This window comes from Hyperolius riggenbachi, chromosome 2, assembly GCF_040937935.1.
Source record: "Hyperolius riggenbachi isolate aHypRig1 chromosome 2, aHypRig1.pri, whole genome shotgun sequence".
Lineage (NCBI taxonomy): Eukaryota > Metazoa > Chordata > Amphibia > Anura > Hyperoliidae > Hyperolius > Hyperolius riggenbachi.
The window spans coordinates 563,765,655-563,789,896 of record NC_090647.1 but is presented as its reverse complement, the minus strand read 5'-3'; the positions used below and the strand labels follow the sequence as shown (position 1 = coordinate 563,789,896).

At 46.0% G+C, this 24,242-nt stretch overlaps 1 protein-coding gene across 7 annotated transcripts in view; it reads left to right on the top strand.

The window, feature by feature from the left end:
• Positions 1–24,242, top strand: part of LOC137547392 (uncharacterized) — a 93,917-nt gene that overhangs the window by 57,637 nt on the left and 12,038 nt on the right. For all 7 annotated transcript variants that reach the window (XM_068270949.1, XM_068270943.1, XM_068270942.1 and 4 more), the window contains 2 exons: positions 8,460–8,604; positions 13,468–13,607. In XM_068270949.1, the coding sequence (XP_068127050.1) occupies positions 8,460–8,604; positions 13,468–13,607 (285 nt within the window). The remainder of the gene's footprint in view (positions 1–8,459; positions 8,605–13,467; positions 13,608–24,242) is intronic.

Genomic DNA, 24,242 nt, shown 5'->3' with positions numbered 1-24,242 from the left:
GGCAGCGCCGTGGGGTGGATCGGAGTTCCCTTTGACGTCACGACGTCTGTGACGTCATCCCGCCCTGTCGCCATGGCGACGGGGGAAGCCCTTCAAGAGATCCCGTTCTTTGAACGCCGGCTATCACCTCGTCTCGCTACATGAAAAAAAAAATTTTTTTTTAAAAAACGTATTTGCTGCCCCCTGGCGGATTTTGTCAAACCGCCAGGAGGGTTAAGGACCAGGCACTTTTTTTCCATTCAGACCACTGCAGCTTTCACGGTTTATTGCTCGCTCATACAACCTACCACCTAAATGAATTTTAGCTCCTTTTCTTGTCACTAATAAAGCTTTCTTTCTCTAATCGTCTTCCGGGACAACAGGAGATCCGGTCCCTCCTACGGATCTGGGGAAACCACAATCAAGAAGCATTAAAAGCTCCCGCCCTCCCTCATTCCACAGTTCATCTGTGTTTCCCTCCAGGAAACACCGTCAAGAAGCAGCTCCCATTTTTTTGTTTTTATTTTTTGTACTTTGCCAGAGGGTGAGGTTCTCACAGGGAAGCCAGGTCCTGGCCGTTTTCCAGAGGGGATTCGGCGGGCCTAGGTTTCCAGGCGGATGAGAGCGCATGATTGTGGATGGTGCAGCGCTGCTCTCCGGCCTCTCGCGCAGAACGCCAGGTGTGGAGGATCCTGGTCGTGTCTGTTTGCCGCACGGACTTCCGGGAAAGCGTACCTAGGAGGAGTCCTGACGTCAGACGCCGGCAGGCAGGGGGGCACTGACGTCACACGCGGCGGAAGGGGAGGCTCAAAAACGGAGACCCAGAGAGAGGAAGAGCGGATTCTGGCGTCCTCCGTGTACACGAGACAGCATGGAGACACAACAGGTGGCAAAGTCTTCCAGCCAGCCTCAGCCCCAGGCGGCGGCAGCGGCCTCTGGTGGGGTGAGTCCTCCGTTGGAGGAATTTTGTTCTGATTTTTTATATTATAACAGAATAGGACTCAGTGGATTGTCTTTTATCTCTGTTATAGGCAAAATCTGAGCCTAAGACTCCCGCTACAGCTCCTGAAAAAAAGTATAAGCGATGTGGATTCTGTAGTATTAAAATTCCTATTGAGGCCCCTAAAAACGCTTGCCAAGCCTGCATAGATGCCTTAATAGCCTCTGAGACTTCCAGCATTTTAAAGGGTGTTATGGAATCAGTAAACATTAAAATGCAGGACACTTTAGATAAGTTTAAGGAGTCATTTATCCCTCCAGCAGCAGAGCCTAGGCCTGGGCCTTCCTCTGCTTCCCTCCCGGGTCCTTCAGGGCTTTTGTCTCGTCCTTCCTCCATGTCTGATATTTTGGGGGTGGAAGGGGAGGAAGAATTAGAGGAGGAGGGGGAAGACATGTCGGAGATTATTTCTCTTGAGGGGGAGCAAGTTCAATCCGGGGAATCGGACTCAGAGCAGTTAGTCCGAACCCCAAGGTTTTTGTTCTCCCCAGATGAATCTTCTGAGTTACTCAAGGCTGTTTATGCTACGGAGCAGATTAAAGAAAGTGTCTGAGCCTACTCCCCAGGATCTGGTTTATTCGGGTTTAGCTAGGCCCTCTGGGCGAGTATTCCCTATCCATAAATCTTTACAAGAGATTATTTCCTCGCAATCGCAGGATCCTGAAAGACGTTTGTTTATACCTAAATCAGCTAAAAGGAAGTACCCCTTTGCCCAGGAAGAGATTGATAAGTGGATTAAATGTCCTAAATTAGATGCAGCTTTGGCTAAATATTCGAAGGACTCTGATTTGTCCTTTGAGGATGCAGGCACTCAGACCCTATGGACAAGAGAGTGGAGGGCCTTTTGAAAAAAGCCTGGGAGTCGGCAGCATTTGCTTTCCTACCAGGGATTTCAGCCACGTGTATTTCACGGAATTTAAGGAATTGGATGGATAATCTAATTTCTCAAATTTCTAAAGGGGCTCCTGCAAAGGATAATGCGGCTTCCTTACCGGTAGTGCTAAGAGCGGTTGCCTTTTTAGCGGATGCTATTACAGAGATGGTCAGAATTACGGCGCGCACTACTGCGCTCATTAATTCTGCCAGGCAGGCGAATTGGCTGAAAACCTGGGAAGGGGATTTGACCTCAAAGAATAGGTTATGCTCGGCGGATCGCTCAGAAACAGCCGTATCAGTCCGCCGACAGTGCGTACACACGCCGGACTGTCGTTGGCATGCCCACCCAGCGGGAGGCAACGACGGACCCGTCGTTGCCTCCAGTCCGGCGTGTGTGCGGGCCTCTACAAGCATTGTCCATTAAGGATCCGTTCTTAATTATATGTCCCAACAGTGTTCGATTGAGATTAGATCCAGCCTATCTCCCTAAGGTCTCTTCAGAGTTTCACCGCTCTCAGGGAATTATTTTGCCATCTTTCAGTGCCAATTTATCCAATAGTAGGTAGAGGGATTTCCACTGTTTGGATGTGAGACGTACACTTCTGGTATATTTATCTAGATCTAGGGAATTCAGGAGATCCAGTAATTTGTTTATACTGTTTGTGGGCAAAAATAGGGGTCAGCAGGCATCGAAACAGACTATAGCTAGGCGGATTAAGCAGGCTATAATTTTGGCTTATCAGAATAGTGATTATCCTATACCTAAGGATATTAAAGCCCACTCCACACGTTCATTATCCACATCATGGGCGGAGAGCGCAGGAGCAACAATACAACAAATCTGTCAAGCGGCAACCTGGTTGACGGCATCTACGTTTATCAAGCATTATAGAGTGGATGTGTTGTCTCAGCAAGACCAGTCGTTTGGCAGAAAGGTGCTCCAGGCAGTGGTCCCTCCCTAGGTGGGTCTTTTTTTTTCTTGAAAGACTTCTTGTCTATCTCTCCTGTTGTCCCGGAAGACAATTAGAGAAATACTCCTATTAGACCTACCGGTAATGGAGTTTCTAAGCGTATTCCGGGACAACGCCTATAACCCGGCCCTGTCTAGAGGGCACCTTTCTATGGGGGGTCAGTATGGAGCACGTGTTGGTGTATAGATTTCTCTCTTCATTTCCGGTGGTTTTTTTGTCGGCTCTACTTTTATATGCACTGTGGAATGAGGGAGGGTGGGAGCTTTTAATGCTTCTTGATTGTGGTTTCCCCAGATCCGGAGGAGGGACCGGATCTCCTGTTGTCCCGGAATACGCTTAGAAACTCCATTACCGGTAGGTCTAATAGGAGTATTTTGGTGCTATTTGATTGCTGCTGCGATTTTTACTTTTTATTATATTCATCAAAAAAGACATGAATTTTGGCAAAAAAATAAGAAACACCGAGAGCCCAATATAGTGTAGTATGTATTGGAAACCGTGGATAAATGTAAGTGTGAGATGAATATACTCACAAACATGGGTTACCTCTTAGGCAACCACTGTAGATGAAGGTGAGGAGATTAGACCTGTCCTCACTCAGGATTAAGATGTCGCTCTCTGTAGATCAGGAAAATAGGGGTAGGTCACCCCTCCACCAGGGGTGGACACAGTATTATCGTAAGAGAACAGAGGCGCCAGCAGGATAAAAGGTAATAAAAATTTTAAAATTTGCTGGGAGGCAGTGGTGGACTTACCTCCGGAAAGCAGACTCAAAATACTGTCTGAATTAAACAAATAAATTTATTATTGGTACCCCAAAAGATGCAACGCGTTTCGCAGGCACAGCCCGCTTCATCAGGCAATAAGATAGGGGACAAACAGTAGCTCGTCAGTAGCACGAATAGCGACTCTGTGCGCTATTCGTGCTACTGACGAGCTACTGTTTGTCCCCTATCTTATTAATAAATAAGTTAATAAATTTATTTGTTTAATTCAGACAGTATTTTGAGTCTGCTTTCCGGAGGTAAGTCCACCACTGCCTCCCAGCAAATTTTAACATTTTTATTACCTTTTATCCATTTGGCAAAAAAATTACTTTAAAGAGACTCCGTAACAAAAATTTCATCTGGTTTTCTTCCATCCTACAAGTTCCAAAATCTATTCTAATGTGCTCTGGCTTACTGCAGCACGTTCTACTATCACCATCTCTGTAATAAATCAACTTATCTCTCTCTTGTCAGACTTGTCAGCCTGTGTCTGGAAGGCTGCCAAGTTCTTCAGTGTTGTGGTTCTGTGATGCATCTCCCCCCTCCAGGCCCCTCTCTGCACACTGCCTGTGTGTTATTTAGATTAGTGCAGCTTCTCTGCTCTATTATCTTTTACAAGCTGGATAAATCCTCCTCTGAGCTGGCTGGGCTTTCACATACTGAAGAATTACATACAGGCAGAGCTGTCTGCACTCTGCAGGAAGAAACAGCCTGACACTTCAGTGGAAGATAGCTGCAGGGGGAAAGAAACACACAAGTGATCTCTTGAGATTAAAAAGGAAGGCTGTATACAGCCTGCTTGTGTATGGATGTATTTTCTATGTGTGGACATACTGTACATCAACCTACTTCCTGTTTTGGTGGCCATTTTGTTTGTTTACAAACAAACTTTTTAAAACTGTTTTTAACCACTTTTAATGCGGCGGGGAGCGGCAAAATTGTGACAGAGGGGAATAGGAGATGTCCCCTAACGCACTGGTATGTTAACTTTTGTGCGATTTTAACAATACAGATTCTCTTTAACTTTCTGTACTGACATTTTTCAAATAAAGTAAAATTTCTGTATACATACAGCGCGAAAAATGTGGACAAACATGTTTTTGATTTAAATAAAACCCATTCAGTGTATATTTATTGGTTTGGGTAAAAGTTATAGCGTTTAAAAACTATGGTGCAAAAAGTGAATTTTCCCATTTTCAAGCATCTGACTTTTCTGACCCCCTGTCATGTTTCATGAGGGGCTAGAATTCCAGCATAGTATAAATACCCCCCAAATTACCCCATTTTGGAAAGAAGACATCCCAAAGTATTCACTGAGAGGCATAGTGAGTTCATAGAAGATATTATTTTTTCACAAGTAAGCGGAAAATGACACTTTGTGACAAACAAAAAAAAAAGTTTCCGTTTCTTCTAACTTGCGATAAAAAAAAAATGAAATCTGCCACGGACTCACCATGCACCTCTCTGAATACCTTGAAGTGTCTACTTTCCAAAATCGGGTCATTTGTGGGGTGTGTTTACTGTCCTGACATTTTGGGGGGTGCTAATTTGTAAGCACCCCTGTAAAGCCTAAATGTGCTCATTGGACTTTGGGCCCCTTAGCGCAGTTAGGCTGCAAAAAAGTGCCACACATGTGGTATTGCCGTACTCAGGAGAAGTAGTATAATGTGTTTTGGGGTGTATTTTTACATATAACCATGCTGGGTGGGAGAAATATCTCTGTAAATGACAATTTTTTAATTTTTTTTACACACAATTGTCCATTTACAGAGGTCTTTCTCCCACTCAGCATGGGTATGTGTAAAAATACACCCCAAAACACATTATACTACTTCTCCTGAGTACGGCGATACCACGTGTGGCACTTTTTTGCACCCTAACCGCGCTAAGGGGCCCAAAGTCCAATAAGTACCTTTAGGAGTTCACAGGTCATTTTGAGAAATTTCGTTTCAAGACTACTCCTCATGGTTTAGGGTTCCTAAAATGCCAGGACAGTATAGAAACCCCACAAATTACCCCATTTTAGAAAGAAGACACCCCAAGGTATTCCGTTAGTAGTACGGTGAGTTCATAGAAGATTTTTTGTCACAAGTTAGCGGAAAATGACACTTTGTGAAAAAAAAACCAATAACTAACTAACTAATAGCTAACTTGTGACAAAAAATAAAATCTTCTATGAACTCACCGTACTACTAACAGAATACCTTGGGGTGTCTTCTTTCTAGAATGGGGTCATTTGTGGGGTGCCTATACTGCCCTGGCATTTTAGGGGCCCTAAACCGTGAGGAGTAGTCTTGAAACCAAATGTCGCAAAATGAACTGTGAAATCCTAAAGGTACTCATTGGACTTTGGGCCCCTTAGCGTACTTGGGGTGTAAAAAAGTGCCACACGTGGTACCCCCGTACTCAGGAGTATAATGTGTTTTGGGGTGTATTTTTACACATACCCATGCTGGGTGGGAGAAATATCTCTGTAAATGACAATTGTTTGATTTTTTTTTTTTTTACACACAATTGTCCATTTACAGAGATCTTTCTCCCACCCAGCATGGGTATGTGTAAAAATACACCCCAAAACACATACTACTTCTCCTGAGTACGGCGATACCACATGTGACACTTTTTTGCAGCCTAGGTGCGCTAAGGGGCCCAACGTCGTATTCACAGGTCATTTTGAGGCATTTGTTTTCTAGACTACTCCTCACGGTTTAGGGCCCCTAAAATGCCAGGGCAGTATAGGAACCCCACAAGTGACCCCATTTTAGAAAGAAGACACCCCAAGGTATTCCGTTAGGTGTATGGCGAGTTCATAGAATTTATTTTTTGTCACAAGTTGGTGAAAAATTACACTTTGTGAAAAAAAAAAACAATAAAAATCAATTTCCGCTAACTTTTGACAAAAAATAAAATCTTCTATGAACTCGTCATACACCTAACAGAATACATTGGGGTGTCTTTTTTTTCTAAAATGGGGTCACTTGTGGGGTTCCTATACCGCCCTGGTGTTTTACGGGCCCAAAACCGTGAGTAGTCTGGAAACCAAATGTCTCAAAATGACTGTTCAGGGGTATAAGCATCTGCAAATTTGGATGACAGGTGGTGTATGAGGGGGCGAATTTTGTGGAACCGGTCATAAGCAGGGTGGCCTTTTAGATGACAGGTTGTATTGGGCCTGATCTGATGGATAGGAGTGCTAGAGGGGTGACAGGAGGCGATTGATGGGTGTCTCAGGAGGTGGTTAGAGGGGAAAATAGATGCAATCAATGCACCGGGGAGGTGATCGGAAGGGGGTTTGAGGGGGATCTGAGTGTTTGGCCGAGTGATCAGGAGCCCACACGGGGCAAATTAGAGCCTGATCTGATGGGTAGGTGTGCTAGGGGGTGACAGGAGGTGATTGATGGGTGTCTCAAGGTGTGATTAGAGGGGGGAATAGATGCAAGCAATGCACTGGCGAGGTGATCAGGGCTGGGGTCTGAGGGCATTCTGAGGGTGTGGGCGGGTGATTGAGTGCCCTAGGGGCAGATAGGGGTCTAATCTGATGGATAGCAGTGACAGGGGGTGATTGATGGGTAATTAGTGGGTGTTTGGAGGAGAGAACAGATGTAAACACTGCACTTGGGAGGTGATCTGACGACGGATCTGCGGGCGATCTATTGGTGTGGGTGGGTGATCAGATTGCCCGCAAGGGGCAGGTTAGGGGCTGATTGATGAGTGGCAGTGACAGGGGGTGATTGATGGGTGATTGACAGGTGATCAGGGGGATAGAGGTATACAGTACACGGGGGGGGGGGGGGGGGGGGGGGTCTGGGGAGAATCTGAGGGGTGGGGGGGGGGGGTGGGTGATCAGGAGTCCCCAGGGGGCAGTTTAGGGTTAAAAAAAAATAGCGTTGACAGATAGTGACAGGGAGTGATTGATGGGTGATTAGGGGGGTGATTGGGTGTAAACAGGGGTCTTGGGGGTGGGCAGGGGGGGGTCTGAGGGGTGCTGTGGGCGATCAGGGGGCAGGGTGGGGGGAGGTCAGTGTGCTTGGGTGCGACATAGGGTGGCTGCAGCCTGCCCTGGTGGTCCCTCGGACACTGGGACCACCAGGGCAGGAGGCAGCCTGTATAATACACTTTGTAAACATTACAAAGTGTATTATACACTTTGTATGCGGCGATCGTCGGGTTAACATCCCGCCTGCGCTTCCGTATGGCCGGCGGGATGTTGCGGCGGGTGAACGGAGACAGGCGCCGGCGGAGGATCGCGTCACGGATGACTCGATCGCTCCGCCCATGCCCTTAAAAGGACCGCCGCCTCCGTGGGTGAGCTGGTCCTTGCGGGCTCCACTTCCCGGCCGCCCCTGTGCGTTAGGCGGTCGGGAAGTGGTTAAAATGCATAGAAAATAAAGTAATTACTGAAAACCAAGATCAACCCCAAAAAGCCCAATTGGTGGTGAAAAAAACAAGATGTAGATCACTTCATTGTGATTAGTAGTGATTAAGCTATTGAGAAATGAAAGGTATGAGCACGGAAAGGTAAAAATCGCTCTTGTCCGTTAGGGTAAAACCTCCTTGGGGTGAAGTGGTTAAAATGTTAAAAGATGGGAATAAAGTTTAGAGTCCAACACATTTTTTAGTAGTGAAATATATATTCATGTAGAAAGAGGGACACAGTCCCGAAAGAGGGTCAAATGAGGAGGAAAGAGGGACAGTTGGGAGCTATGGATTTCTTCAATTTGAAAAGTTTATTTCCAAAGATGAACAAACAGCGAGATTAGTGTCAGAGCTTGCGTTGTTCATTTTTAGCATAGTTAAGATGTGAAGTGAATTGGCCCCAGTGAGGGACTCTTGCATTGGTGTTGATCTGACCTCTCCTGTCTTCTCCAGGGTCACTTTACCTCCATCCAGAAGCAAGAAACTGCCCTGAAGCTGGATGTGGAGAAGCAGCAGCTTTGTCTGACCCACATCGAGTCCCGACTGTCCAGCCTGGAGCAGCGAGCCGAGAGCGTCACCCACCGACTGCAGGAAGCAAGTGAGCCTAAGTGACCCAGATATGCCGACTCCCCCATGCTCTCATACACACGTGATCCACTATAGCCGTACATTTACCAGTACGGATAGGAAGCGACCCCTGAGTGACCCTTATATGGCGACTTCCCCCATGTTCTCCTATACATGATAGATTGCCGTACATTAATCAGTGTGGATGTGTGAGGCAGGGAACACATTTTGCTCTTGTGAAGAAACTTGTATTAGAAACTGACACAATGGCCCTTATGTAATTCATTTTTTCGCTTAACCTCTGTGGCGTTATTCTTTCCAGATTTAGGGTCAAAAAGCTGTGCAATTGTTTCACAAGCTTTTAGACCATGAAAACAAGAAAAAAAAACAGATCTGAATCAGCTCCTGCCTATAACTCACTCGGCACGGGATTTCCGCTCTGAGCTGCAGATTTCCATCTGAAGCCTGACTCTGGATTACCGCTAGGGAGGTTAGAGAGTCTGAAGCATAATTCAAAAAAAAAAAAAAAACTTGCCTAAGGAGGGGGAAGACTCTAGGTCCAATTGAGCCTTCCTGTATCTCTCCTCGTCCCTTCGTCCTGCGCTTGCTCCCATTAGCAGTCTCTGACTAATGGAAGTCTTCAGGAGCACTTGGGCTCCCGAAGACTGCCAGCTCCATACTGCGCATGCGCAAGTGTGCAATATGGAGCTGCCAGTCTTCAGGAGCACTCAGGCTCCCGAAAGGCTACCATGGTGGGAGATTTGAACAGAGGAGCCTGCAGGGGAACACTGGGACCATGAGAGGAATGGGAAGACTCTGTAGGACCCAGAGCCTTCCCTCTCCTTAGGTATGTGTTTTCGTTGTTTTGAGGGTCTCTTTTTGGTCACACTTCACATTCGTAACTTTTTTTTCTAGATCATTTTTTCATCTTTTGTTTAAAATAACTATCACTCTACCATAGTCCCCAACCGTCCCATTTTCGTCGGGATTCTCCTGATTTTGGGGGTCTATCCCGGTATGAGCCCCGTAGCAGGAGGAGAGCAGCGCAGTGGAGGGAAAGCGGTGGGCAGCGGAGGAAAAGGGGGCCATCTCCCCCCCCCCCTTCCCTCACCTTAGGGTGCTCTCCCTCCCTATCGCTCTCTCCTCCGATACTGTGTGGCAGCGTTTGGCAGCGGGCGGGACTTACCTTCCGTGTCGCTCCATGCGCCGGCCGGAGGTTCTGGTGCCGCTGCTCTGGTCTGGATCAGACCAGAGTAGCGGCAAATCAACCCGCGCCGGTGACAAGACCAGGCAGGGAGACGGAAGGTAAGTTCCGCCCCTCTGCCAGCCACCGCACTTCGTTCCGGAGGGGACAGCGAGGGAGGGAGAGCACCCTAAGGTGAGGGAAGGGGGGGACATGGCCCCCCTTCTCCACTGCCGCTCACAGCTCTCCTATGCGCTGCTCCCCTCCGGGAGGGGGGGGGGGGGAAACCTGGCTACCTATTCTGGGGACATATACACCTGCCTACATATACTTGGTACATATACCCCCTGGCTACATATACTGGGCACATATACCCCCTGGCTACATATACTGGGCACATATACCCCCTGGCTACATATACTGGGCACATATACCCCCTGGCTACATATACTGGGCACATATACCCCCTGGCTACATATACTGGGCACATATACACCTGCCTACATATACTGGGCACATATACCCCCTGGCTACATATACTGGGCACATATACCCCGTGGCTACATATACTGGGCACATATACCCCCTGGCTACATATACTGGGCACCTATACCCCCTGGCTACATATACTAGGGACAACTGGCTGTTTGTCATTATGTGCATTTACTTCATAACTACATTAGCTGGTATAACTACATTACAGTTAGCCCCACCCACGGGCAGGGTATATGAGGGATATATTTATTAAATATAAGGGCATCAATATTACAAAAAAAAAACTTTATGGTAGGCGTGACTTGGGGTGTGGTTAGGGGTGTGGCCTGTGTCCCGATTCCTAATTTTAAAATGTTGGGAGGTATGCCCTACAATTTAAAGTACCAAAAAGTAGGTGACAAAGTACTGTCAAACGTTTTCTGAGTATTTTATTTTCTCGCTTGTTGGGGGATAAGAGGGCATTGGGAAGATGTGAAAATCTCACCCTGGAAAAAACAAGAGTTCCATAAAGGCCAATGTGTGGGGGAAAAAAATGGCTACTTTTTAACCACTTCCTGCAAAACTGAGGTTTTAAAACTGTTTTTTGCAGGGCAAAGGATCAGGAGGCAGCCGTGGGTGCCGAGGTGAGGAGGGGAGGGGTTGGTAGCGGGTGCGCACGGCCACTTTGTGCTGCCTATGGGCGGGCAGGAAGTGGTTAAATGTGGTAAAATTGTACGTAACATGAACAAACCTAGAAAAAAGATCTGATTCCTGCGCAGGCCATTGGCCAGCAGTCTATATGGCACGTATACTAAAAGCCTCTCTTGGGATATCTGAAGATATTCAGAAAGCTTGGGCTGACTTTTTTTCCTGTCTGATAATATAATAAGCAGGCCTGCTGAGGAGTGTGAATTAGTGTTTTCGTTTTCAAAATATTTTATTGTGGCATTGATCATATCATTGCAATAAATCATATTACATAGCAGAGGAATAACACCACATTTTTGACTTTTGATAGAATAACATAGTCCATTAACCATCTTAGCGGTATGGACGAGCTCAGCTCGTCCATCCCCGCCGATGGCTGCCGCTCAGGCCCTGCTGGGCCGATTTTTACGAAATAAAAAGCAGCACACGCAGCCGGCACTTTGCCAGCCGCGTGTGCTGCCTGATCGCCGCCGCTCTGCGGCGATCCGCCGCGAGCAGCGGCGAAAGAGGGTCCCCCCAGCCACCTGAGCCCTGCGCAGCCGGAACAAATAGTTCCGGCCAGCGCTAAGGGCTGGATCGGAGGCGGCTGACGTCAGGACGTCGGCTGACGTCCATGACGTCACTCCGCTCGTCGCCATGTCGACGAAGTAAGCAAAACACGGAAGGCCGCTCATTGCGGCCTTCCGTGTTACTTTTGGCCGCCGGAGGCGATCAGAAGAACGCCTCCGGAGCGCCATCTAGTGGGCTTTCATGCAGCCAACTTTCAGTTGGCTGCATGAAATAGTTTTTTTTAATTTAAAAAAAAACCCTCCCGCAGCCGCCCTGGCGATCTTAATAGAACGCCAGGGTGGTTAATGGACTAATATCATAACAACAAAACAAAACAGAAACCAAGAAAGAGAGAATTTGTCTCTACATTGTAAGCTAAAAAGATTCTGGTAACCATAGGAAGTTTTACAATCCTTGGCAGATTTTTAGGTGAAACTGGCCCTGCAAAAGATTGAAATCACACGCCTTCTAACTTCTTAGCAATAGTAGCAGAGGAGTAGCCTGGTGTGAGCTCATGAGCAAGCAGCACTGGGCTTTAAAGCATTAGGGATTCTATTGTAAAATACTTAGACACTGAAGCGAAAAAAAAAATGATATAATGAATTGGTTGTGTACTATGAATAATTACTAGAAGATTAGCAGCAAAGAAAATATTCTCATCTTTTTATTTTCAGGTATATAGTGTTTTTTCTAACATTGCATCATTCTATAATATGTGCAGATTACACAACACTCAGCATTCAAAATGAGTCTTTCAGAGCAGTCTGTGAAGTAATGACCTCTCCTCTGGCAGAGGAAAAGTAATCAGTTTAATTACAGTTGAGATAATAAAAGTCAGATAACAGCCCTCTCCACGACTAACTTAGTCGGAGAGCTTAATGGCTTGTTTGCATAGAGATAACTGGAGTTTCTCAACTCTTCCTGTACTGGAAACAATTACACTGATGTATCTGATCTTAATGTTTTATTTCTTAGCTGTGCTACACATACAAATCATATTATCATCATTTTTTTTTTGCTTCAGAGTCTCTTTAAGGAGAGGGAAGGCTCTGGGTCCTAATGAGCCTTCCATCTCATCTCCCGGTCCCCACGTTTGCAGCGGCAGCTCCCCCCTTTGAACCCCTCGCCATGGGGGACTTTGGAAGTCTTTGGGAGCTGAGTCCTCCTGAAGACAGGTGTCTCCATACTGAGCACATACGAGCGTGCGAGAGAGGGTGCTGGCGAGCGCACAGTATGGAGTGGCCCGTCTTTAGAAGGACTCAGGCTCACAAGACTTCACAAATCTCCCTTTGGTCGGCCGGGGATCAGAGCAGCATTTGACTAATTTTGTTCAATGCTGCTCCCGGGAGCCAGCGCTGGAACAGGGACTGAGAGGAGCGGGAAGGCTCATTAAGACCCAGAGCCTTCTCTCTCCTTGGGTAAGTATCCGGCTTACCTGGAACCTGAAGTGAGAGGGATATGGAGGCTGACCTATTTCCTTTTAAACACTGTTGCCTGGCTGTTTGGCTGCAGTAGTGTCTGAATCACACCAGAAACAATCATGCAGCATGTCGCACCTGATCTGCTGCATGCTTGGTCAGGGGCTATGGCTAAAACTATTAGAGGCAGAGCTTCAGCAGGACAGCCAGGCAACTGGTTTTGCCTAAAAGGAAATAAATATGGCAGCCTCCATATCCCTCACTTCAGGTGTCCTTTAATTTTGCAGAGGGGCCTTTCTACGGCCATTATAAGGCACAGAATGTGCAAATTGCATCCGCAGTACCAGAATATGCAGGGCGGAAACCAGCTACACTGCCTCTTCCTGCCACTAAGAGGTGTTGGGCCACATAGACCTGTTTACATATGAACAGGAGGGCTGCATGTGGTCTGCTCCCACTGTAGGAAGAGGAGCAGCACCCCAGGCACAGGTTTCCCAGAAGCACCCGGCTGTGTGACACAGGATTATAGCTCAGCTATGTGTAATTGTTTTGTTTTTGGCAGATTTGGAGCTGGAGGCCATTAAGCGCGGGAGTGTCGCTGTGCGGACGTTGGTGGATCAGCAGGACTGTCTCTGGGAAGACGCCACATGGAGAGACGCTCTGCAGGCACAGAGGACACACTGGGAGCCGGTCCAGCAGCCGGTAAGGGGCTACATGCAGTCACTCAGATGCACGTGGGCAGGGCCGGTGCTGGGCCTAATGGGGCCCTGGGCAACAATGACATTGGGAGCCCTGCTTACTCCCCCTGTAAGCTGCATTAAGCCCTGTTTCTGACCCTCCCCTGAGCCACAGAGATGGCTAGCAGACCCCTTAGGTCCCCTCCTCCCACCACCCCTTCCCCTCCAAATGCAGGGCTGTGGAGTCTGTACAAAAATCATCCGACTCTAACACCTCAGTTTTTGAAACCTCCGACTTAGACTCCAACTCCGACTCCAGGAACCCAAAATGGCTCAGACTCTTTTGTTTAATACTTACCAGAACTAAGGATTTGGTACAAAGATCTGACTCAGACACTTCAGTTTATGAAACCACCGACTCTAACTCCTGGTCCCTAAAATTGCTCCAACTCAGACTCCACAGCCCTGTCCAAATGTATAGAGTGGTCCCCGGGGCCCCTGCAGAGTATTCAACATCAGAGTAAACTCTCCTCTCCAGCCGGTGTATTTCTCCACCAGTCTGTTACCCCCCATCCTCATCCCTGCTGGCCCCATCATCTCAGAGACCTAGCCATGTGTAACCTGCCACCGGCCCACTGAGAAGATGCAGGGGGTGAAGACTGGGAGCATGTAGACTGATGGGCTGGCCAGACAGGTGAGCTTGCTCTGCAGCTGAATACTCTGTAGGGGCTCTGAGGACCACTATACACTGTGTGTGTGTGTGTGTGTGTGTGTGTGTGTGTGGGGGGGGGGGGGGGGGGGGGTCAGGGCACTCTTAGTTTGCCTCTATGGAAGTGCCAGCCCTGCACAAGGGAATGATTACAGTTTTGTCTAGGGGGTTTAGTAAAATCTGTGAGTACAATTGCACTGCCATGTACTTAAAGTGTACCTGAACTCAGAACTTCCTCTCTGCTCTAAAAGATACGCAACAACATAATAATCTTTAGTTATCAGAAAAACATTTTACAGCTGATACAAATCTTACAATAAATTTGCACTGTTTCGACTTCCTGTTTTAATGGAAGCAGACCTATTTTTATATTAACATCCTGTGTTTACAAATAAGCTAAACTGCTGTGGCAGTCAGCCAACATGGCTGAGAGATCAAATTACAACTTGTGACTAATCACAGATGAGGGGGGATTAGACGGGCTAAACTCTCTAAATACATAGTGCGTTTCTGTTTTTCCTTCTGTCCTGTGCAAAAGCTCAGCTCCACTTTAATGCATTTTTACAATTCCTATAAACAATGTTAAAGTTTACTTTGGATTAGAATGTGGAAGTTACAACCATATACAATACAATAACATTTGTAAAGCGCTTTTCTCCCATAGGACTCAAAGCGCATAGTTGTGTTTCAGATTAATACAGGGTTGCAGGCTGGGTTGTGTTACAGAGGAGATAATCAGATGTTCATGAATGCCAAACTGAAGAGAGAGGTTTTCAGTTTAGACTTAAATGCTTCCAGGGATGGAGCTGTCCTGATTGGGTGTGGCAGGGAGTTCCAAAGTGTAGGGGCAGCATGACAAAAGGCTCTGTCTCCAAAGGTTTTGAGGTGGACTCTGGGGGTGACCATGGTGTTATGTCCTTTTGATCTAAGATTGTGGGGGGTGTGATGCAGTTGCAACAAGTCCTTCAGGTATCCAGGGCCCAGATTGTGCAAGGATTTGAATGTCAGTAAGCCAATCTTAAACAGAATTCTCCGTTTTATTGGTAGCCAGTGGAGTGAGCTCAGGGTTGGTTTTATGTGGCAATGGCGGGGTTGGCTCGTTAACAGCCTTGCGGCGGCGTTCTGTACTAATTGCAGGCGGCGTAAGTCTTTCTTATGCAGGCCTGTGTAGAGGACGTTGCAGTAGTCTAACCTTGATGTGACAAAGGCATGAACTAGGGTTGGAAGATCCTCTAAAGGAATTGGGTGTTTAATCTTTGTAATATTCCTTAGATGAAAGAAGGAATGTTTCACAACAGCTGAGATTTGATTCCTGAAGCTTAATTTCCCATCAATCAGTACTCCCAGGCTGCGCACACAGTCTGAGTTTTTCAGGTCTGAGCTCCCTATCCTTAGCGGTGTTGGTTGAGACTGGGGCTGCTTTGCTGTTGAGCCCTGGCCCTCGATAACAAGAACCTGTTTTGTCAGCATTAAGTTTTAGCCAATCAATATTCATCCACTCCTGAAGCTCAGCTAAGCATAAGTTTATTTGTGGAGTAGGGTCTGTGATGCCAGGTTTGAATGACAAATATAGCTGGGTGTCCTCAGCATAGCAATGATATGTCAGGCCATGTTTTTGTATGATTTCTCCAAGTGGCAGCATGTATATGGTGAAGAGTAAAGGGGATAATATTGCGCCCTGAGGTACACCGTATTTTAGTGGTACAGGGTTGGAGAGGAAGGGCCCTAAGGCTACCCTTTGTGTTCTGCCAGCCAGGAAGGAGTTGAACCACTGGAGAACAATGCCATCTATGCCACAGTACTCTTGTAGCCTGTTGAGCAAGATCGACTGTGTCAAAAAGCCGCTGAGAGGTCGAGCAAAATCAGGATGGAACATTGACCCTTGTCTCTTGCAATGAGCAGATCATTGCAAATCTGGGTGAGGGCTGTTTCACAGCTGTGATATTTCCTGAAGCCAGATTGAAGAGGGTCAAGGATGTTGTTTATGGAGAGCCTGGCTTCAAGTTGGAGGTAGAAAGCCTTTTCAATAACTTTTCCCAGAAAGGGGAGGTTAGAGACAGGTCTGTAGCTGTTTAGATCATCTGGGTCTAAGGATGGTTTCTTGAGTAGTGGCCTGACGATTGCTTCTTTCAGAGTAGAGGGAAACCACCCTTCTTGTAAGGAGCCGTTGACTATTTTGTGGAATGCCGGTGTAAATAGTTCAGGGCATTTCAACATGAACTTAGTGGGGCCAGGGTCCAGATCGCAGGTAGTCTGGCGAAGGTTTGAGAGGATATCCAGGATGTCTTTTTCAGTGATTACTTTAAAATCAGACCATGGTGGTAGGCTATTTTCGCACCTGTTATAGGGCTCTGCATGGGCTTCTGGGGCTGTGAATTGAATGGCAGATCGTATGGAGGAGACTTTGTCTGAGAAGAAGTGGGCACATTTCTCGCACAGTTCCTGTGAAGGTCTGATGCTGGATTTCCTGCAAGATGGCTGCCTGGCCATTAACCCTGCCTGAAGCCTATGGAGGAGCCTGGCGCCGGCTGACCTATCCGGGAGGCAATATACAAGAGGGGCTACGTGGCTAAGTACATCCAGGGCTGGCTGAACACGTGTGCACACGTCTCTCCAAGGACATCAGAGGGACTCCCACCACTGTCCTGGGCATGTGAGCTGACTGCAGTGGAGGATGCTATTTATTGATGCAATTCATTCCCTCATAGCAGCTGGACAAACGACAGTCGTATTACTGGTCTACTGAGTGGTGAGAGCCTCAGTGAGGCAGCTTGTTTATACTAACTGCATGTGCTGATGCACTAAACACTGCGGACCTATGTGAAGCCTCTCTTTCTGCTGAGACCTCTATGTGCTGTCGCGGAGAGCTATCTGTGGGATTTCTTTTGCGCTTATATTGCTACCTCTAGCTATCAGTGTCCATTACTAAGCATAAGTATGGTGGGATCCCAGGTGTGCTTGCTGAGTGAAGTTTGCTGTTAGTGTGAGCCCAGCCGGCTGCGCTATTAACTGCAGTGAGTGTTTTATGATTTTAAAGTGGCATTTAGTGTCGATAGTGTTTACAATTTTGAATAAAGTCTTTCCATTTTTGAATTGGAAGCAGCGTCTGTCTACTATTGTACCCCTAGTATTTACTTTCACAGTCCTATGCTCCCACCTTGTGGTTTTTCATAATGACTATACCTGTTGAGTTCCAGGAACTATTTGTTTCTCTGGATTGCAGAGACTGTCAACCTTGCAGAAGAGTTGGGCAGGTCTGTTGGCTGCATTTGCAATTTCGTGAGACAGGAATAAGGACTTATTTTTGTTAATCGTCGTTAGATATTTTTTAAGGTGAGCAATTAGGGAAAGTTTGTCATCGGGGGACTGGTGTTTGCGCCACCTTCGTTCCAGTCTTCGTCCCTGTTTCTTTAGTTTTTTAGTTCTTTAGTTCCTTTACAGAGTTGTCAAACCAGCGACCCTCAAGTCTTTTAAATGCACAGTTATCAAACAACTTTTCTTTGGTTTGTTTCAACAAGTTTGCTATTGTTCAAACAACTGATAAGACGCCGCTCAAGTCAATCCAACTGTTGGTTTGAGTTGAACTGCGTCTTAAGGTTGCCCATACATCTAGCGATTTTGCAGTACGATCGACCATGCAATTGGATCATTTGATCGAATCGAGAAGGAATAGTGTTCCAGAATTCCCAATCGATAAAAAGTGGCTGATAGCATGTTGAATCTACCAGCTTACTCTATCGAGCTGGGTGCAAGATATAGGTCGACTGCACAGGAATCTGCTACTGTTGACATATCACTTGAACATTTTTTTTTTCCCCATTCAGAGCATTGACACAACATTGGTCAGATTGATTGGTGAAGAGGAATCGCTTGTAGTGAGTGGGTCACTAGTAGATTGACTTTCAATCAACCATATTGAAGTCAATTCCTCAGTAAAGTTGATCGCTTTGTTGATTGGATCAAAATCGCTAGCTGTATGGCTTTATCGGTTGTTTGAATGATAGCAAACTTTTTTTTTTTATTGTTTCAACAACCAAAGTTGTTTGATAATTGTGTGTTCAAAAGACTTTTGAGATTGTTTGAGACTTTACATTCCTCCTTTACAGCAGGTCAGCCGGTCTCTGATGTTAGACACACATTTCTGGATGTGGCTTTGTTTGCGTCGACGCGTTACAGGCGGTTTTTCTTGCTTTCACACCTTCTCCATGACTTACATTTTCAGCTGCCAGCAGGGCCGATTCTAGACAGGCATATATTGAGGGGGCAGTCAGATATGTGAAGGGGGCATCATGTTTTTTTTTTTTTGTTTTTTTTTGTAGACACAGTAGTGCGGTGTCCGAAGCATGGTCATGACATCATGTGGGTGGGGCCAACTAAAGTAGTTATACCAGCTAATAAAAAAAATATGAACTAAATGCACATGACAGACAGCGTTTCACCAATAAATGCACATGACACAGCTTTTCACCAGTAAATAAAAACAAGGAACACCAAGAGCCCCAATAGTGTAATATGTACTGGTAAATGGTTACTAGATAGAGTAAATATTAATACTCACAAACCAGGGTTACCATTAGGCAACCACTGTAAAGGCAGGTGGGGAGATTTTCCTGACCCCACTCAGGAATAAGAAGTCGCTCTCTGTAGATGAGAAAAAGGGGGTTCAACCCTCCACCCAGGGGGGACTCAATATTATGCAGGAGAACAGAGGCACCAAAAGGATAAAAGGAAGCTAAACAGAGCAATAGCATATGTGGTCAGTAGAAGTACCATTCAGAGGTGCCTGGCTCTTCTACTGACCACATATGCTATTGCTCCGTTGTTACTGCCTGATGAAGTGGGATCAAACCTGCGAAACGCGTTGCATATTTGGAGTTCATAAATAAAATTTATTGACTGTTTACTACAGTCGTTGTGTGTCTACTTGGAGGAGGTAAGTCCACCACTACCTCCTCTATTTACCAAGAATTTGGTTTTTAAGCTCATTTAGCTTCCTTTTATCCTTTTGGCGCCTCTGTTCTCCTGCATAATTTCCCCAGTAAATGCACATAATGACAGTCGGCGTCCCCAGTATATGTAGCCATGTCTATAGGCATCCCCAGTATATGTAGCCAGGTGTATAGCTGTCCCCAGTATATGTAGCCAGGTGTATAGCTGTCCCCAGTATATGTAGCCAGGTCTATTGGTGTCCCCAGTATATGTAGCCAGGTCTATTGGTGTCCCCAGTATATGTAGCCAGGTCTATTGGTGTCCCCAGTATATGTAGCCAGGTCTATAGGTGTCCCCAGTATATGTAGCCAGGTCTATAGGTGTCCCCAGTATATGTAGCCAGGTCTATAGGTGTCCCCAGTATATGTAGCCAGGTCTATAGGTGTCCCCAGTATATGTAGCCATGTCTTTAGGTGTCCCCAGTATATGTAGCCAGGCGTATAGCTGTCCCCAGTATACAGGTTCTTCTCAAAAAATAGCATATTGTGATAAAGTTCATTATTTTCTGTAATGTACTGATAAACATTAGACTTTCATATATTTTAGATTCAAATACACACAACTAAAGTAGTTCAAGCCTTTTATTGTTTTAATATTGATGATTTTGGCATACAGCTCATGAAAACCCAAATTTCCTATCTTAAAAAATTAGCATATTTCATCCGACCAATAAAAGAAGTGTTTTTAAAACAAAAAAAGTCAACCTTCAAATAATTATGTTCAGTTATGCACTCAGTACTTGGTCGGGAATCCTTTTGCAGAAATGACTGCTTCAATGCGGCGTGGCATGGAGGCAATCAGCCTGTGGCACTGATCAGGTGTTATGGAGGCCCAGAATGCTTCGATAGCGGCCTTAAGCTCATCCAGAGTGTTGGGTCTTGCGTCTCTCAACTTTCTCTAAACAATATCCCACAGATTCTCTATGGGGTTCAGGTCAGGAGAGTTGGCAGGCCAATTGAGCACAGTAATACCATGGTCAGTAAACCATTTACCAGTGGTTTTGGCACTGTGAGCAGGTGCCAGGTCGTGCTGAAAAATGAAATCTTCATCTCCATAAAGCAATTCAGCAGATGGAACATGAACCCACTTTTGAACCAGAAACAGCGGCAGAAGCGCCTGACCTGGGCTACAGAGAAGCAGCACTGGACTGTTGCTCAGTGGTCCAAAGTACTTTTTTCGGATGAAAGCAACTTTTACATGTCATTCGGAAATCAAGGTTCCAGAGTCTGGAGGAAGACTGGGGAGAGGGTAATGCCAAAATGCCTGAAGTCCAGTGTCAAGTACCCAGAGTCAGATGGTCTGGGGTGCCATGTCAGCTGCTGGTGTTGGTCCACTGTGTTTTATCAAGGGCAGGGTCAATGCAGCTAGCTATCAGATTTTGGATGCACATGGTACATCAATAGTCTTGTACACATGCTAGATTGTCCTTGGTTAACATTGCTTCAGATGAGAACTTGACATGTGTGCCCGGGTCCCCAGATGTCCACCCTGGCAGGTCAGTGAACGCCCCCCCCCCCCCCCCCCCATAGCAACAAAAGACAGAGAATACAGAGCATTTATATTACACTTTTCTCAACGCTTCAGGCACTAGTAGGCAGTAGCAATGTTGGGAATGGGTGCTGGCTTACTGAACCGAGATTTTAATCCAGCCACTGGTCAAAGCTAGTGACTGAGCTGTAGAGTCTCTTGAGGGGTTTGGTTTTGAACCTCTGCGGTGACAGTCCTCCTATGCAGGCCAGGCTTTACATCAGAAAAGCCTATAGGCACAGATGTCCTGGCACCCTAGACTTCTCCCTTCATGAACCTACACACACCCGCCGAACCGCACCGTAAGTGTGCTGGCTCAGCTGTCACTTCTCCCCCATTTCCCTTGCCTGTCATAGGTACATAGGTACCAATACTAAGGTGCCCCTTAGTATTAGGTAGCCAGAAGTTACCTCGGCTAGCTAGAAGTACCCCGACTCAAAGGAGATCTTGCCAGTGGAATGCTCTACTCGGGACTCTGCATAGGAAGGGGGGCACTAGGGGAGGAGTTAGCCTGAGCCGCCTTTCTATCAGGTGCCTATAGGCACGTCTATAAAGGGTACTGGAGGGCGCTGCCTAAAATTCCGTTATGACAAATTATTATAAGTTGTTCTTGTCAGTTTTTCTGCAAAATGGTCTGCCTCCTGCTGCAACTATCCAGGATAGGGATACCCCCTACTCCCTATCTTACCAAAGGTCAAAATGTATACAGCAATAGGAAGTGCGCTGGACGTCAATATGTTGTAATAAAAGATTTTTATTTAGACCTATGTCTTTAGACAATCTCTAAAATCACACACATGCACATATACATTCACACAAAAAGCGTGCTGGTTCCCCTTAAAAAAAAATTTCTCAAACCACGTGGTTAATTAAGGCTAGTGATCAATAGCGCATAGGAAAATCAAAAAATATGTATATAAAAATTTTAAAGTAACGACAAGACTCGGGAAATAGAATTATTCAGGGATTTTGTTTCCCTTATTCCTCCCAAAAATTGATTGCTCGCTGGTTTGCTGATATTTAAAACTACTATATTACTTGCAGGTATTGCACAGTCCCATTAATGGTAATATATGGCTGTTTAGCCTACCAACTGTAAAAGTTCCGGCTTATGCGAGCTGACACTGCTTACCAGTCTATCACAGGTCTCACCACTTCCCATGATACTGTCCGGGTGCAACTTACAAATTTCGAATCTTCAGCGGGATTTTGCAGATTTGTTTCCTCCACATAGATCTTACCTCGGTCACGCTGTTCCGGTGGTTCGCTCCGAGCCGGAGTTATTCACTCTCGCCGGTTTCAGCTGCGGCTTCCGGTCCTCCACTCTTGAGATATGACGTCACTTCCTGGTGCGTCTCACTCAAGGTGCTCTGGCTATTTCCTTGCGTTCCGCCCTCCACAGTCCTCTCTGCTCATTTCAGACTATTGGAACTTGATGGGAAGAAAGCGGATTAGCCGTACTACAGTCAAAGCGGGGCGTCCCTTACAACTGTTTAGTACTCGATTGACATGTTTCAACGGCACGGCAGCCTTCCTCAGAATCTGGAGGCCGGTATAGAGTCGCCATTAATATATGCAGTTGTCCAGCACTTGGCTACTCCCACTATTAAGTCCTTAAAGTGTTATCCTCTGTGGAGTTTCATATCATACAAATCTCTTTCCACGATCAACGTTTAGCAGCTATTATGTCCTTTTTCCTCTAGTTAATAAATATATTTATACTCTCAATATTCTCCCCAACGTGTTCCATATCATACAGCAGCAACATTATTGAAAAAAATCCACATTCAAAAGTTTCACAATAAAAATCTCTCCGTATTAAAACTGCCCAAGAATACATATCAGGGGAACCAGCATACTATGGGGAGCCAGAACACTCGATCAAAAATCCAAGATAAAAAGGATGGGGGGGGGGGGGGGGGGGGGTCGATAATACTCCAATTAATATTCTATTTCATAAAGCCAAAAAGTTCCAATTCCTCGTTCAGTCCCTTTGGTACTAAAGTGTCTAGATTGTAAATCCACCTACTCTCCTGTCTCGACATTTTGGCTATATAATCTCCACCCCTTATGTCTCATGTCTTATGTACCACTTCTAGACCAAAGTACACTACATCCCAAACACAACAATTGTGGAAGTTCCTTAAGTGTTTGGACAGTGGGTGTCCCTCCCATCCTTTCCCTATATTGTTCAGGTGTTCACCCACCCTACTAGATAATGTCCTCTTAGTGCGGCCTATATACTTTTTCCTGCACGGGCAAATCGGGCAGTAGATCACTCCTCGAGTGTCACATGTAATCAGTTCCCTGATCTTAAAATTCTCCCCCCCCCCCCCCCTCCTTCAATCTCAGTTATCTTCCTATAACTTTGTTTTCTTACAATTAACACACCTCCCACACTTTACAAATCCCCCATTCTTTTTGTCCCCAGTTGTATCTATATACTCACCAGCCGCCATTGCCACCCTCAGACCTATGTTGCTGGATTTTCTATAAGTGATTGGGGGGTTTCTAGGTAAAATTTCATGAAGGAATTTGTCCTGTCTTAAGGTTGTCCAATGTTTGGCAATTTTTTGTACCATTTTGCTTCTTGGACCATACCTTAAACTTAGTCTCAGGGAGTGGTCCTGTTGGGTCCCTCCCACTTTTTTAACTAGAAGATCTTTTCGTTCTAGTCCCTCTACTTCCTTTCTAGCTTTCTCTATAATGTTCTCTGTATAGCCCTTCTCCCTGAACCTTGTTGACAGACCTTCCACCTCCCTCTGGTACTCCATACCCTCTGTACAATTTCTTTTTAGGCGGATAAACTGACCTTTAGGGATAGTGTCCAACCATGGGGGGAAATGGCAGCTGGTGGTTAAAATATAGCTGTTCACATCTGTCGGTTTAGTATATGTACGTGTTTTCAAACGTTCATTCTCTACATATATATTTATATCCAGAAAATTGATCTGTATGTCACTTATCTCAGACGTGAATCTCAAATTAACACTATTATTCAATTCAGCTATATATCCCCTTAGAGACTCCTCCGAGCCCCTCCAGACGAGCAGGACGTCATCAATAAATCTTTTCCAGAGGACCAGGTCCGCGCCGGGTCCCCCACGCCCGTATACATGGGTGTTTTCCCAATGGGCCATGAAGAGGTTAGCATACCCCGGCGCGAACCTGGTCCCCATTGCCGTCCCGCTCGTCTGGAGGTAAAAATCCTCCCCATATCTGAAGTAATTCCGCGTCAATATAAATTCTATTGCACGTAGAATAAATGTTTTCTGTTCTCCCCTCATAATGGGGTCCAAATTTAAGAAGTAATCTACTGCCTTCAATCCCTCATCATGCTGTATTGCTGTGTATGGTGAAGCCACATCTAAGGTGGCAAAAAGCCAACACTGTTCCCATACTATCTCATCCAGGATGTTCAGAACATGCCTGGTG